The 16,566-nt window shown below is 40.8% G+C and overlaps 1 protein-coding gene across 1 annotated transcript; it reads right to left on the bottom strand.

The window, feature by feature from the left end:
* Positions 1–13,226: 13,226 nt before the first annotated feature.
* On the bottom strand, positions 13,227–14,534 carry LOC120861513 (Golgi-associated plant pathogenesis-related protein 1-like). The gene has a single exon (XM_040237230.1). It carries the CDS (start codon positions 14,011–14,013, stop codon positions 13,483–13,485), a length of 531 nt encoding a protein of 176 aa, XP_040093164.1. The 5' UTR covers positions 14,014–14,534; the 3' UTR covers positions 13,227–13,482.
* Positions 14,535–16,566: the final 2,032 nt, after the last annotated feature.

Genomic DNA, 16,566 nt, shown 5'->3' with positions numbered 1-16,566 from the left:
CTGCTAAGTTGCTTCAGTCGTGTCTGACTCTGTGAGACCCCATAGACGGCAGCCCACCAGGCTCCCTCATCCCTGGGATTCTCCAGGCAAGAACACTGGAGTGGGTTGCCATTTCCTTCTCCAATGCATGAAAATGAAAAGTGAAAGTGAAGTTGCTCAGTCGTGTCCAACTCTTAGCGACCCTATGGACCGCAGCCTACCAGGCCCCTCCATCCGTGGGATTCTCCAGGCAAGAGTACTGGAGTGGGGTGCCATTGCCTTCTCCCAAAAAGGGAATGAGACACTAACAATTCAAAACGTTTGATAATCCAAAAATAATAAATACTTCGCTTATTAGAAGGGCATTTTATACCTTTTAGCAGAAGAATATGTTCAATGTTCATAAAATTTGTCAGAGATCCTTTCATTCAATCAACAAATGCTAATTGAGACTATGGCCATAGCTGGCACTGTGTTGATTGTCCATAATACCCAAGGAACCACTGATCTTGGACCTCCTGAAGTTTAAATCCTAATGGTGGCATCAAGAACCATTTTATGGCTTTCCTGGGCCATAGACACTTTTGTGTGCCTCTTCCTCAATAAAAACATATTTAAAACTCTATTTTATGGATGTGTTGGCATAAAAGTGAATTATGAATACTATAAGTTAAAATATTTGACCTAGAAATTCATTATCTTTTAATTTTAGAAGGATGTTTAAAAAACATTTTTGTAGACCCTCCAGAGTATCTGGGCCCTAGGCACTGTGCCCAAGGGAGAAAGTGGCAACAAAGTAAAGTGAATATGGGAATTAAATATTATAAGTTTGTTTTTTTTGACTGAACAATTTGAAGGTCATGTGCAGACATCATGACATTTGACATGAAAACAGTTTGGCAGGCATCTCCTAAATAAGGACATTCTCCTATGAAGCCAAAATATCACTGTCACACCTCAGAAAATAATTCATGAAACTACTGTACTTTAGCCTATGTTACTGAATCCCACATCATACAATTTTTGTGTTTTATACTGACACTGAAGGCAGGAGGAGAAGGGGATGACAGAGGATGAGATAGTTAGATGGCAGATGGACATGAGTTTGAGCAAGCTCCAGGAGTTGGTGATGGACATGGAGGTCTGGAGTGCTGCAGTCCAGGGGGTCGCAAAAAGTCAGACACAACTGAGTGACTGAAACGAACTGATTGATACTTCTCTCCTGAACCAAAATTCTATTACCTAATTTATATTATTTGCCACAATTTTATGTCCGGGTGACACTTGACTAGATCAAAATACTCTCATTTTAATGCTGAAAACGCTTCTTCTGCTGGACTGCTAGTGATGCTTTATTGAGACACACACTTCTCTAGCCTATATTCTTTTGCTGTCATCCTTTGATAATTTTTTTCTTTCTCCCCAAAATCCTTATCCCATACTCCTCTTCAAAAGTTTTTTCATGAATCCAATTGCCTAGGCTGAAATATTAGGAAAGATAACTGTCATCTTCCATTGGCTGGGTATCATTTTATAAAGTGCAAGATAGTCACTGAAGCCAGCAGGACAAGGTAATCATAGATCTTATCTCTACTGTCTTATCCACAGACTATCCTTCAGAATAAACAGGGCATAAACTGAGGGCAAAACTTCAATATAAATGTGTGATGATTTCATGACCTGGTGAAGGCAACTTGGGAGAACAACTGAAGCTGTTGTCAATATACAGGCTTAAAAACCAATTTGGACACATCTACTTAAATCATCCTAACCTCTCTAGGCAAGATCCCAGCTGAAAACCAGAGACAGTAACAATACTTCCGTAAGATTAAATGAGGTAACTTCTGTGAGGCATCTAACACACAATGTCTGTCTCTCTCCCTCTTCTCTATCTTTCCCTTAGTGTTCCCCTATTGGGGGCAGGAGGAGAAGGGGACGACAGAGGATGAGATGGCTGGATGGCATCACTGACTCGATGGACGTGAGTCTGAGGGAACTCCAGCAGTTGGTGATGGACAGGGAGGCCTGGCGTGCTGCAATTCATGGGGTCGCAAAGAGTAGAACACAACTGAGTGAATGAACTGAACTGAACTGAAGACCATCCCCAAGGACAATTCCCATAAAAAGAGTTATGCCTCCCCCTAAAACCTTCATTCTTACCATACAAAAGTCTCTAGTTGGGGTCCTGTTGACAAGTAACAAAATAATAACTAATAAGAGAGAATTCTGGAAACAGATATTAGGCTTAAGTGAAATGTGTGAAACAAAATATTCAACATTTTCAGTACTGTAAAACATGTAATCAAGATTTCATTTGCTAAAGCGGGCAAATAATACTTCAATCATGTAGAATGATGAGGAAGGAAAGTTGCCATGTGTAAATAAATGTCTTATCCTGCCTAGTTCAATCTAGTGCATCCAACGTGGCCACAACTAAAATTACATGCTTCCACTTCTGAGAATATGGAGTAGAAATACTTTCTCCTATTCTTGCTGCCAAGTAAAACTAAAAACTCTGGACATGAGACTTCCAGGCAGTCCAGGGATTAAGACTTCACCTTCCAATGCAGGGGGTGCAGTTCGACCCCTGGTTGAGGAATCAAGATCCCACATGCCTCAAGGCCAAAAACCAAAACATAAAACAGAAGCAATGCTGTAACAAGTTCAATTTAAAAAAAAAAAAAAAGACTTTTTAAATGGTCCACATCAATAAAAAAATAAAATCTCTGGCCATTATACATAAAGACAAGGAAACCCTGAAAGGTGGAGAGAAGACCAGTTAGGCTCACCAGAACCAGGGGAAGGACACAGTGGTAAGTTCCTTGAATCTTCTTTTTGCCTCAAATATCCCAAGCCAAATAACCAGAAACATCCACAAGTAGAAGAATAAATAAATTAAAATCATTCTCTCTCAATCAAAGAACCAAATCAGGGGTGGCCTAAGAAGAGTTTCACATAATAACTGCTCTGCTGTAGCCAAATACCAGAAAAACAATAAAAAACTGTGGCTCCAACCCCCGTCACCAAAAGCCCAGAAATGGCTGAGTGGAGAATTTATATTTCTATGCTTAGTGAAAGTGAAGTCACTCAGTCGTGTCCGACTCTTTGCGACCCCATGGACTGTAGTCTATCAGGCTTCTCTGTCCATGGGATTTTCCAGGCAAGAGTGCTGGAGTGGATTGCCATTTCCTTCTTCAGGGGATCTTCCCAACCCAGGAATTGAACCCGGGTCTCCTGCATTACAGGCAGACGCTTTACCATCTGAGCCACTATACTTAGAAGGCTACAATACCACACCAACGTGTTGTTACAGAAGGCCAAGTAGAGAGCTGGAAATTTCATCCCCTCTGCCTGCCTGGCAGACTACAGTCCATGGGGTCGCAAAAGTTAGACATGACTGAGCAACTAAATAACAAAAAACAACAACCACCCTTATCACCACTGCAACCCATGAGTTTTAAAAAACTCAGTGTAATCTGCCATATTAACACACTAAAGAAGAAAAAAAAAAACCATCACATGATTAAATCAATGATGCAGAAAAAGCAACTGACAAAATTCAACACCCCATTCATAGTTTTAAAAAAATAATTTCAGAATAATAGCAAAGTGGAGAACTTCCTCAACTTGATGAAGAATGTCTACAAAAAAAAAATAATAAATTTGCAGCTAACATTATACTTAATGGTCAATGACAGAATGCTTTCTTTCTAAGGCTGAGAACAATTCAAAGATGTTTACCCATACCACTATTATCCAACAGAGCACTGAAAATGCTAGCCAGTTCAAGAAGACAAGAAAAAGAAGTAAAAGCCATGCAGATCAGAAAGGAAAAAATTAAAATGCTTGCAGAAGACATTATAGTCTACAGAGAAAATGCCCAGGAACCTTAAAAAAAATTATGGAATAAATAAGTTCAGCAAGGTCATGAAATATAAGAAAACATACAAAAATCAATTATATTTTTATATATTAGCAATGAGTATGTAGACACCAAAAGTAAAAATTCAATACCATTTCCACTTGCTAAAAAAAATGAAAAACTTATATGTAAATCTAACAAAACATGTACAGGATATGCATGCTGAAAACTATATAATACTGAGAAAAGAAGGAAGGAAAGAAAGAAGGAGTGAAGAGGGAGGGAAGAGGGAATAGGAAAAGAAAGAAAAATCTAAATAAATGGAGAGATGTACTGCATTTATGAATTGGAAGACTAAACACAAACAGTAAAAATGTCAATTCCCCCCAAATTAATGTACAGGTTTAACAAAATTTCTACCAAAACCGCAGTGTTATCTTTTGTAGATATAGACAAAATTATTCTAAAATTTATGTAGAGACATAAGGGAACTATAAAAGTAAAACAATTTCAAAAACAAAAAACTAAGTATGAAGAATCAACCTACTCAATTTCAACATTTACTATTTAGCTACAGTAATCATTGCAATGATATTACCAGAGGAATAAACAGATCAACTGGATGAAGCAGAGAGCCCAGAAACATACTCATACAAACATGCCCAACTTTCTTTTCACAAAGGTACAAAAACATTCAATGGAGAAAAGATTGCCTTTCCAATAAATTGTGCTCAAGCAATTGAAGATCTATCAACAAAAAAAATAAGAAAAAAGAAACATATAAAGTTAAACCAAAATGGATCACAGACTTAAATGTAAACTATAAAACTTTTAGAAAAAAGGAAACCTGAGAAACATCTTTGGAATACAAGTCTAGGTAAAGAGTCCTTAGGCTTGACACCAAAAGTATAATCCATGAAAGGAAAATGTGATAAACTGAACTTCACTTTAAAACTTTTGCCCTACAAAAGACCTGTTAAGAGAATGAAAAAACAAGCTACAGACTGAGAGAAGATACTTGCCACATATCTGACAAAGAACAAGTATATAACGAACTCTCAACTATCAACAGTTAAAAAAAAAAAAAAAACCAACATTCCAATCGCAAAATGGGCAAAAGGCATAAACAGATATTTCACCAAAGAAGATACACAGACTGCAGATTAGCACGTGAAAAGATATTCAACACCAATAGCCACTAGGGATACGAAGTTAAAACCATAATGCGTCGGACACGACTGAAGTGACTTAGCAGCAGCAGCAGCAGCAGCGTTATCACTACATGTCTATCAGAACAGCTATTTTATTTTTTTAATGACAACATCAAATGCAGGTGAGGATGTAGAGGAAGTTAATTACTCATACGTTACTAGTGTGAATGTAAAACAGTACAGTCACTCTGGAAAACAGTTTAGCAGTTTTGCAAAAATAAACTTTCAAATCATCCAGCAAGAGCCCTCTTATCCCAAAGAAATGGAGATATGCTAACACGTACACACACACACAAATATATATGTGTGTGTATATATATACACACACACACATAAAGGTTTATTGAAACTTTCTTTGCAAAAACTGGAAACAACCCAGACATTCTTTCAGTGAGTGAATGGTGTGTGAATACTACAGAATACTACCCAGAAATAAAAAGGAAGATTGATAAATAAAAAGGAATATGAATAAATATTGATAACTAAGGAATAAGTAAATAAAACACACTAAATAAATCACAAGAGAATTGTGCATAGTGGAAAAAAAAATCCTCAAAAGTTTTATCTATGATTCTACTTACATGCTGCTGCTGCTGCTAAGTCGCTTCAGTCGTGTCCAACTCCGTGCTACCCCATAGACGGCAGCCTACCAGGCTCCGCCGTCCCTGGGATTCTCCAGGCAAGGACACTGGAGTGGGGTGCCATTTCTTTCTCCAATGCATGAAAATGAAAAGTGAAAGTGAAGTCGCTCAGTCGTGTCCGACTCTTAGCGACCCCATGGACTGCAGCCCACCAGGTTCCTCCGTCCATGGGATTTTCCAGGCAAGAGTACTGGAGTGCGGTGCCATTGCCTTCTCCGTCTACTTACATAACACTCTTGAAATGTCAGGTATATAGAAATGGAGACCAGCTTAATGGTGGCTAGTAGTTAAGGAAGGAGTTGCCTTAGAAGGGAAGTGGGTGTGGCTAAAAAGAAAGCAACATGGGAGATTCCTTGTGGTGATGGAAATGGTCTGCTCCTTGACTGTCAAGGCCCATATCCTGTTACGATATTGTCCTACAGTTTAGGGTAAAAGGTATGTGAGATCTGTCGATACTATTTCTTACAACTGCATGGGAATCTACAAATATCTCAAAATAAAAAGCTTAATCACACACACAATGTGCATTGTTTGTCAAGAAGCCATGCTTCTATTCTTGATAACTCATATGTTCATTAAACTTGTGACTCTAAGCAGGGACTCAGGACTTCACACCCAGGCTGTATTGGCCAAATTCACCAGTTCTCCAACAAACGCTGCTTTGAAATGATGTCACTGGAAACAGAGTTAGCCTTGACTATCTGCAGAGCTCATTAAATAATATTTTTCAGCTGATCTGGCTATTTGGGTGGTTGCTCTGACTTGATGTCATGCTGTACTATGAGCTCCTGAACCAAATCTATACCTCAGCAGTTTGTGCCTCCATCAACTCCCATCCTAGGCCCAAAGAGAGGCTGTCAACCATGGCGGAACATCAGAACTGCCTGAGGAGTGTGTAATTTAATCAGCTGGAGCTGAGACTCAAGCATTATTTAGAACTTCACCAGGAGATCCACAAGCTGGCAGAGTTGAAAGCCACTGCTGCTGCTAAGTCGCAGCAGTCGTGTCCGACTCTGTGCGACCCCATAGATAGCAGCCCAACAGGGTCCTCTGTCCCTGGGATTCTCCAGGCAAGAATACTGGAGTGGGTTGCCATTTCCTTCTCCAATGCATGAAAGTGAAAAGTGAAAGTGAAGTCGTCGTGTCTGACTCTTAGCAACCCCAAGGACTGTAGCCTTCCAGGCTCCTCCGTCCATGGGATTTTCCAGGCAAGAGTACTGGAGTGGGTTGCCATTGTCTTCTCCATGAAAGCCACTGGTCCAAAACAAATAGACAAAAACCCACCATCACATTAAAAAGAAAATGGCCAATGATCATAGATCTTAAAAAACAACAGCCAAAGGACTTCCCTACTGGTCCAATGGTTAATTTCACCTTCTAATACTGGGGTTGGGGATTCTACGACCCCAATGCCTCGCAGCCAAAAACCAAAACACAAAACAGAAGCAATATTGTAACAAATTCAATGAAGACTGCAAACAATGGTCCATATCAAAAACAACAATAAAAACACCAAGCATTTAAAAATAAATAAATAACAGCCAATGTTTGTAAGAATGAGGAGAAATCTCCATTCTCATTCATTACTAAAGAGAGAATAAAATCATTTCCAAACCTTTCTGAAGGGCAGTTTGACATCTCTATGGAAATATTCCAGTGAATACAGTGGAGACACCGGCATCCTGGAGCAGGCTGGAGAGAGAGCTCGGAGATAGTTCTCACCCACTGGCCTCATCAGTCTCAGGGCAGGAACTTAGTCAGCCCCCACAGGTGTGCTGCGTTAGGAACCTGACCCTCAGGCAGCAGCTTGTGATGTATGAAGAGGCCTCTTTCAGAGAAAAGTAGAGATCGGATTTTCAATCTGCTTCATCTGTGCTGAGCTGGGGGCGAGGGCCAGGGGTAGTCACAGCCAGTCCTTTTCAAAAACCGTTTCTTACGATGGAAATATTACTCAGAAATAAAAAGGAACACATCTGAGTCAGTTCTAATAAGATGGATGCACCTAGAGCCTATTATGCAGAGTGAATTCAGTTCAGTTCGGTTCAGTCGCTCAGTCGTGTCGAGTGACTCTTTGTCACGAGTCAACTCTTTCCAACCCCACGGACTACAGCACACCAGGCTTTCCTGTCCATCACCAACTCCTGGAGCTTACTCAAATTCATGTCCATTGAGTTGGTGATGCCATCCAACCATCTCATCCTCTGTCATCCCCTTCTCTTCCTGCCTTCAATCTTTCCCAGCATCAGGGTCTACTCCAGTGAGTCAGTTCTTCATATCTGGTGGCCAAAGTATTGGAGTTTCAGCTTCAGCATCAGTCCTTCCAATGAATATTCAGGACTGATTTCCTTTAGGATGAACTGGTTGGATCTCCTTGCAGTGCAAGGGACTCTCAGGAGTCTTCTCCAACACTGCAGTTCAAAAGCATCAATCCTTTGGCACTCAGCTTTTTTTGTAGTCCAACTCTCACATTCATAAATGACTATTGCAAAAACCAAAGCTTTGACTAGACAGACCTTTGTTGGCAAAGTAATGTCTCTGCTTTTTAATATGCTGTCTAGGTTGGTCATAACAGAGTGAAGTAAGCCAGAAAGAGAAAAATATCATATATTAATGCATACATATGGAATCTATAAAAATGGTACTGATGAACCTATTTGCAGGGCTGCAATGGAGATGCAGATTTAAAGAATAGAACTGCAGAGAGAGAGGGAGAAGGAGAGAGTGGGATGAACGGAGAGAGTAACATGGAAACATATACACTATAATATATAAAATAGATAGCCAATGGGAATTTGCTGTATGTCTCAGGGAACTCAAACCGGGGCTCTGTGACAACCTAGAGGGGTGGGATAGGAAGGGAGGTGGGAGGAAGGTTCAAGAAGAAGGGGACATAAGGTATACCTATGGCTAATTCATGTTGATGAATGGAAGAAACCAGTACAATACTGTAGAGCAATTATCCTTTAATTAAAAATAAATACATTTAAATAAAACTGGGGTCTTGGCTTGCTATAGCCTTGTGAGTCTCTGAGACATCAAGTCCCATTGGCTTTCTGAGCTGAGGGACCTGTCTCTCAGGTGGCAGTTTTAAAAGCTGGGTTGCTTAATGTTGAGTCCAAGTCCTTCACTCCTCAAGGAGAAACTGGGAGTTGTAAGATCCCACTCAAGTGTAGGTGACTGAGCCAGGAGAAGGTTTAGAGTAAGAGTGTATCTCAGCCTGTCCAACCCTTCTTGATGTGGGGTTTTTTCCATTCATGATAAGTAGGAGTCATTCAGCTAGTTTCTGGATTTCTTTTGGAGGGAACTGCTCCATGTGTGGAGAAGGAAATGGCAACCCACTCCAGTGTTCTTGCCTGGAGAATCCCAGGGACGGGGGAGCCTGGTGGGAGGCCGTCTCTGGGGTCGCACAGAGTCGGACACGACTGAAGTGACTTAGCAGCAGCAGCAGCAGCAGTTCCATGTGTAACTATAGGTTTCGTGTGCATAGGAGGATGTGAGTTCAGGAGCCCCTATGATGTTATCCTACATTGGAACTGTCCTCTTTTCATTTCTTAAAATTAACAGTGTGGCTCTCTGCCCTTAAAGATAGGTGGCACTTGACCAGTCCTGTTGGCATTAGAGCTCCCAGGATCTTTATTAATCCTTACAAATGCATGTGAATCTATAATTATCTCAATAAACAGTTCAATAAAAAGTGAAGGATTAGTCACAGGGTTCATTGATCACCTAACGTAATCATATATACCAATTGTATGATGAAATTTATGCCATGGGTCTTACATAGTTCACTTCACCTAACTTAGTTTTGTGGTATGCTTATATTTAGGCTGCTCATTTCTGTGACACTTTGTTTCTTCAGCTGTTAATTTTTGGTGTTTCTTCCCCTACTGTGACCAGCTTTCCTGTTGTTTATTGCTAATAGTACTTTTATCTCTTTGTTGTTATTGTTTCTTCATAAAAGAACTTTAAAATCTGCAATAAAATAGCTTTCCACACAAGGAAATAAAAAGTGAATATAGCATACTAGAAATAAACACAAAAATTCCTGCCCAGGGTACTTGGTCATTTGTTTTTAATAGTGACAAATGCTATTTTAGGTACTAAAGATACAGTAGTAACTTAAGTTCCTGCCTTCATGAAGGTCACAGTCACCCAGGCTAGAAATAAAAATAAGTATACAGTATAACATCATGAGTGAGTGAGTGTCACTTAGTAATGTCCAACTCTTCGTGACCCCATGGACTATAGCTCACCAGGCTCCTCTATCCATGAAATTCTCCAGGCAAGAACACCCATGGAGTGGGTTGCCACACCTTCCTCCTCCAGGGGATCTTCCTGACACATAGATCAAACCTGGGTCTCCTGCATTGCTGGCAGATTCTTTACCACTGAGCCACCAGGAAAGTTCAATATAATCTTTGATATTATAAAAAAAAAATGTGTCAGGGTAATTATTGATAGAGAATGATGGGGCTGTCATGTAGACAGAGTGATTGGTCCCATACAGCTTGTCTGAAGAGATGACATTTGAGCAGAGATCTGAATAACATAGTAGAAAATGTATGGTATGTAGCTCATACTCATCAAGAGAAAAATCAATACCAGATTCTCTCAACAGATGCTTATTAATTCTTGATTAATAATAGAAGAATTAATAGAGAAATGGTTCCTCAACTGAACAAAATTATCTTTCAATCCAAAAGCTGAAGACATTTTGTTAGATGCTGCTGCTGCTGCTGCTAAGTCGCAGCAGTAGTGTCCAACTCTGTGCGACCCCATAAACGGCAGCCCACCAGGCTCCTCTGTCCCTGGGATTCTCCAGGCAAGAATACTGGAATGGGTTGCCATTTCCTTCTCCAATGCATGAAAGTGAAAAGTGAAAGTGAAGGTGCTCAGTCGTATCCGACTCTTCGAGATCCCATGGACTCTAGTTTACCAGGCTCCTCCATCCATGGGATTTTCCAGGCAAGAATACTGGAGTGGGTTGCCATTGTCTTCTTCCATTTGTTAGATGAAGAAGGGTCAAATACTTAACTCCCCACTCTTTCATTCTCCTTGCCTTTGATATTTTTTAAAAGCTTATCTAACTCTAAAATTTAAAAAAAGGCACCACTTTAATGAACACTGCAATTAAGAGATGCATCCCCAGGAAACTAACACCCTTTGAGCTGCTGTGATGTTGGCCTTTTTCTGATTTGAGGTCAATCGAGTAATAGTGTCTGCATCTTCCAGGGAAATTCTTGCATGTAAAACCGTTTGACTCACTCTGGCTCCCATGAATCCTCCTAAGGAGCTCAATCTGCAGATCAGAGCAAGTTACTCCTTTTCAATTAACTCTCTTTCAGCCTCAATCATTGTCCTTGTCTTCATTTATGTCAAATGGTGCTCCCTGTGGAGACAAGCAGCTGGTTATTCTGAGCTAACTCAGATAATCCTTATTAAAATAACTGCCTCCCTTGTGCAAATCCATCCATCACCTTCACCTTGATAGGCCCTGTCAGCCTAGAGCCGGTGCCACCTCTGGGTCCCAAATAGCAGGCCTCCTCCCTACCTACCCCATAACACTGCACCATCGGCATGGGGACTGTCTGCAAGATGCAAGCTGCATGTGGAGATTTCGAGCCATTCACATCTTTGAAAGTTTAATTCAAGTCAGGAAATGTTAGCTGAACAAAGATTATAGGTTCTGGGGAAACAAGTGTGGGATCCCAGGATGGCTTTGCCTAAAAGGTTTCCTTGGAGAACAATGGGCATATGCTGGGCTTGTTTCTGGTATCTAGGTGGATAAATGCTGAATCTGTGTATCTGTGAGACAATAACCTTAGTGAGTGACATGGAGGGGGATACGAACTTTTCGATCTGATCAACTCTAGGGTCAGTGTGAACACCTATGTTGGAAGGTAGGAATTAACACTTTCTGTTCAATACAGGAAATTGTCTGAAATAAAAGGAGTCATGGGAAAAGGAGGTCCTGGCAGCTCCAAAGACCTTCTTCAGCCCTCCTATCACCCCCTCCTTGTCAGGTTACTCTCTAAGCTCCTCCTGGAATATATATAAGCCACCATCTCTCTTTCTCTCTCTCTCTCTCTTTTTTTTTTTTTTTTTTTTGTTTGGCTGCATCAGGTCTTAGTTGAGGCACACAGGATCTTCGTTGCATCATGTGGAATCTTCAGTGTAGCACACACACTCTCTTGTTGCAGCCTGCAGGCTCAGTAGTTGCAGTGCAGGTTTAGGTGTTATGTGGCATATGGGATCTTAGTTCCCTGGCCAGGGATCACGTTCCCTGATTGCAAGGTGGATTCTTTACCACTGGACCTCCAAGGAAGTCCCAAGCCACTATCTCTTGACTTTAGAAGTGATCCATCTTGGCCTCTAAATTCAAACTCACATTAGCATTGAAATTGAATGGGGACAACAGTTGCAGCAACATGGGTGCAACTAGAGATTATTATACTAAGTGAAGTATGTCAGAAAGAGAAAGAAAAATATCATATGCTATCACTTATATGTGGACTCTAAAATATGGCACAAATGAACCTACCTACAAAACAGAAGCAGACTCACAGACATAGAGAACAGAGTTGTGGTTGCTAAGGGGGAGGGAGGAAGGGAGAAGGATGGACTGGGAATCTGGAGTTGGTAGATGCAAACTATTACATTTAGAATGGATAAACAAGGTCCCCACTCTAGTACTGTTGCCTGGAAAATCCCATGGACAGATGAGCCTGATAAGTTACAGTCCATGGGGTCGCAAAGAGTCGGACACGACTGAGCGACTTCACTTCACTCACTGTATAGCACAGGGAACTATATTCAATATCCTGTGTTAAACCATGATCAAAAAATATAAATAAATAAATTAAAATGTTTGCAAAAATAAAGAAAGAAAGTGAATGGGGCCAAAACAAATCATCCCCTGACATGACCTGCATGAGGCATGTTCCTAAGAGCAATGTTGGTCTCTACAAAATGGCGTGATGGTGGGCCTGTCATGGGCAGCGAGGAGCTAGGGAAGTAGGCAATATGACTGGAGACTATTTACTTCTCATATATGTTCACTTAGCATAATGCACAGAGAAGGCAATGACACCCCACTCCAGTACTCTTGCCTGGAAAATTCCATGGATGGAGGACCCTGGTAGGCTGCAGTCCATGGGGTTGCTAAGAGTCGGACACAACTGAGTGACTTCACTTTCACTTTTCACTTTCCTGCATTGGAGAAGGAAATGGCAATCCATTCCAGTGTTCTTGCCTGAAGAATCCCAGGGACGTGGGAGCCTGGTGGGCTGCCATCTATGGGGTCACATAGAGTTGGACATGACTGACATGACTTAGCAGCAGCAGCAGCATAATGCATCCTCAGGTGGATCCCACTGTACAGAGAAAGGATTTAGGAAAGGATGGCCAATCTACAATTTGGGAAAGGATGAGCAATCTTTGAAAAGTCACTGGAGGGCCCATAGGCTTGGGATTGCAAAAAGCCCCCTTCCTTTTTTTTTTTTTTTTTTTTTTTGCTTTAAAAATTTTTTTAATAGTTTAAAAATTTGAGTTTTTCCCCTCAAAGTCCAAATAATTGCAGCCTAGGGAATCATCAAGGCTTTGTATGCTCATTTCTTTGATGAGAATGATTTCATGCACAACTGTCTAACCAAGTGTGTGTGCAAGAGACTCAGCATCACACACACAAGCACACACACCCACAGAGACAGACACACAGCTGAGTTTTATTGTTCTAGGCACTTCATATCCAAGTTCTTAAGTCTGCCACTTTCCCATTCCACTAGACAAATTATTTCTTTGGAGGCAGGACATTTTCCTCAAAGAAGCCTTGGTTGATGACATTCCCTGCTGGGAAGTATCTGGCCACCACAAAAGAGGACCCGTCACTTGCAGACGCCTTCCCCACTCCCATCTTCTTTGTATTCTTCCATACCATGGCTGTGAAGTGTCCTGTCCCAGAGGTGAAGCCAGGCTGCTGAAAGTTGTAGTTCTTGGTCTCACTGTACCATCTATCAGCCACCTCCTTTCCTGTCTGATCGTAGGATGCCCATGCCAAGTTCTCACCACACTGGCCACAACTGGACTCTGGGCTATGCTTGAGGATCCTCGTGCTGGCCAGGGCCTCTGAATACTGCTGAGCCTCCTGGTTGAGCTTCTTGCAGAGCTTCAGTGGGGGAACACCATGCTGCTTCTGGTACTCATTGTGGACCTTCAGGACCTCGTCGTTAAACTGCTTGGAGGCTGATTTGTCCATGGCAGGCTCGGCGCACTGCTCCGCTCCCACTGCACTGCGCTGCGTTCCTTCCTGGCTCGGTGCCATTCAGAGCTGAGGAGGAGGCCCAGCGGCTACAGCCCCTCCTGCCTCCTTCCTTAAGTAGATAACAGATTAAAATCAAGGACCATGAGTAAGAGACATATAATAAGGAATGTTAAAAGAGGGAAAAGAGCTGTGAGTATTGCTACCAGAACAGTAATCACAAGCCAGAACATAGAGGGGACTGAGAACAGGATGAGCTGAAGATTCCCTGATGTAAGATGGGAAATATCTACTGGCACAACCTTCCCACCCTGGGAAAGGTATTCTACTCTGGGAACCTGGAAAGACTATGAAGCATGGTTACCAAATCAATAGAAATTCCAACATTTGTGTATGGTGTTAGAAACTGTTCCAGTTTCATTCTTTTACAAGTGGTTGACCAGTTTTCCCAGCACCACTTGTTAAAGAGATTGTCTTTAATCTATTGTATATTCTTGCCTCCTTTGTTGAAAATAAGGTGTCCATAGGTATGTGGATTTATCTCTGAGCTTTCTATTTTGTTCCATTGATCTATATTTCTTTCTTTGTGCCAGTACCATACTGTCTTGATGACCCTGGCTTTGTAGTAGAGCCTGAAGTCAGGCAGGTGGATTCCTCCAGTTCCATTCTTCTTTCTCAAGATTGCTTTGGCTATTTGAGATTTTTTGTATTTCCATACAAATTGTTGAATTATTTGTTCTAGCTCTGTGAAAAATACCGCTGGTAGCTTGATAGGGATTGCATTGAATCTGTAGATGGCTTTGAGTAGTATACTCATTTTCACTATATTGATTCTTCCAATCCATGAACATGGTATATTTCTCCATCTATTAGTGTCCTCTTTGATTTCTTTCACCAGTGTTTTATAGTTTTCTATATATAGGTCTTTTGTTTCTTTAGGTAGATATATTCCTAAGTATTTTATTCTTTTCGTTGCAATGGCGAATGGCATTGTTTCCCTAATTTCTCTTTCTATTTTCTCATTATTAGTGTATAGGAATGCAAGGGATTTCTGTGTGTTGATTTTATACTCTGCAACTTTACTATATTTATTGATTAGCTCTAGTAATTTTCTGGTGGAGTCTTTAGGGTTTTCTATGTAGAGGATCATGTCATCTGCAAACAGTGAGAGTTTTACTTCTTTTCCAATTTGGAATCCTTTTATTTCTTTTTCTTCTCTGATTGCTGTGGCCAAAACTTGCAGAACTATGTTGAATAGTAGCAGTGAAAGTGGGCACCCTTGCCTTGTTCCTGACTTTAGGGGAAATGCTTTCAATTTTTCACCTTTGAGGATAATGTTTGCTGTGGGTTTGTCATAATAGGTTTTATTATGTTGAGGTATGTTCCTTCTATTCCTACTTTCTGGAGAGTTTTTATCATAAATGGATGTTGAATTTTGTCAAAGGCTTTCTCTGCATCTAGTGAGATAATCATATGGCTCTTATTTTTCAATTTGTTAATGTGGTGTATTACATTGATTGATTTGCAGATATTGAAGAATCCTTGCATCCCTGGAATAAAGCCCCACTTGATCATGGTGTATGATCTTTTCAATGTGTTGTTGGATTCTGATTGCTAGAATTTTGTTAAGGATTTTTGCATCTATGTTCATCAGTGATATTGGCCTGTAGTTTTCTTTTTTTGTGGCATCTTTGTCAGGTTTTGGTATTAGGGTGATGGTGGCCTCATAGAATGAGTTTGGAAGTTTCCCTTCCTCTGAAATTTTCTGGAAGAGTTTGAGTAGGATAGGTGTTAGCTCTTCTCTAAATTTTTGGTAGAATTCAAGCAAAGTGTACAACAATAAATGCTGGAGAGGGTGTGGAGAAAAGGGAACCCTCTTACACTGTTGGCGGGAATGCAAACTAGTACAGCCACTATGGAGAACAGTGTGGAGATTCCTTAAAAAACTGGAAATAGAACTGCCTTATTACCCAGCATCCCACTGCTGGGCATACACACCGAGGAAACCAGAATTGAAAGAAACATGTGTACCCCAATGTTCATCGCAGCACTGTTTATAATAGCCAGGACATGGAAGCAACCTAGATGTCCATCAGCAGATGAATGTATAAGAACACTGTGGTACATATACACAATGGAGTATTACTCAGCCATTAAAAAGAATACATTTGAATCAGTTCTAATGAGGTGGATGAAATTGGAGCTGATTATACAGAGTGAAGTAAGCCAGAAAGAAAAACACCAATATAATATACTAACACATATATATGGAATTTAGAAAGATGGTAATGATTACCCTGTATGCAAGACAGCAAAAGACACACAGATATATAGAACAGTCTTTTGGACTCTGTGGGAGAGGGAGAGGGTGGGATGATTTGGGAGAATGGCATTGAAACATGTATAATATCATATATGAAATGCATCACCAGTCCAGGTTCTATGCATGATACTGGATGCTTGGGGCTGGTGTACTGAGATGACCCAGAGGGATGGTATGGGGAGAGAGGTGGAAGGGGGGTTCAGGATGGGGAACACGTGTATACCTGTGGTGGATTCATGTTGATGTATGGCAAAACCAATACAGTATTGTAAATTAATTAACCTCCAATTAAA

The sequence above is a fragment of the Oryx dammah genome, unplaced genomic scaffold (assembly GCF_014754425.2).
Source record: "Oryx dammah isolate SB20612 unplaced genomic scaffold, SCBI_Odam_1.1 HiC_scaffold_1, whole genome shotgun sequence".
NCBI classification, from domain to species: domain Eukaryota; kingdom Metazoa; phylum Chordata; class Mammalia; order Artiodactyla; family Bovidae; genus Oryx; species Oryx dammah.
This window is presented reverse-complemented; position numbering and strand designations above follow the sequence as displayed.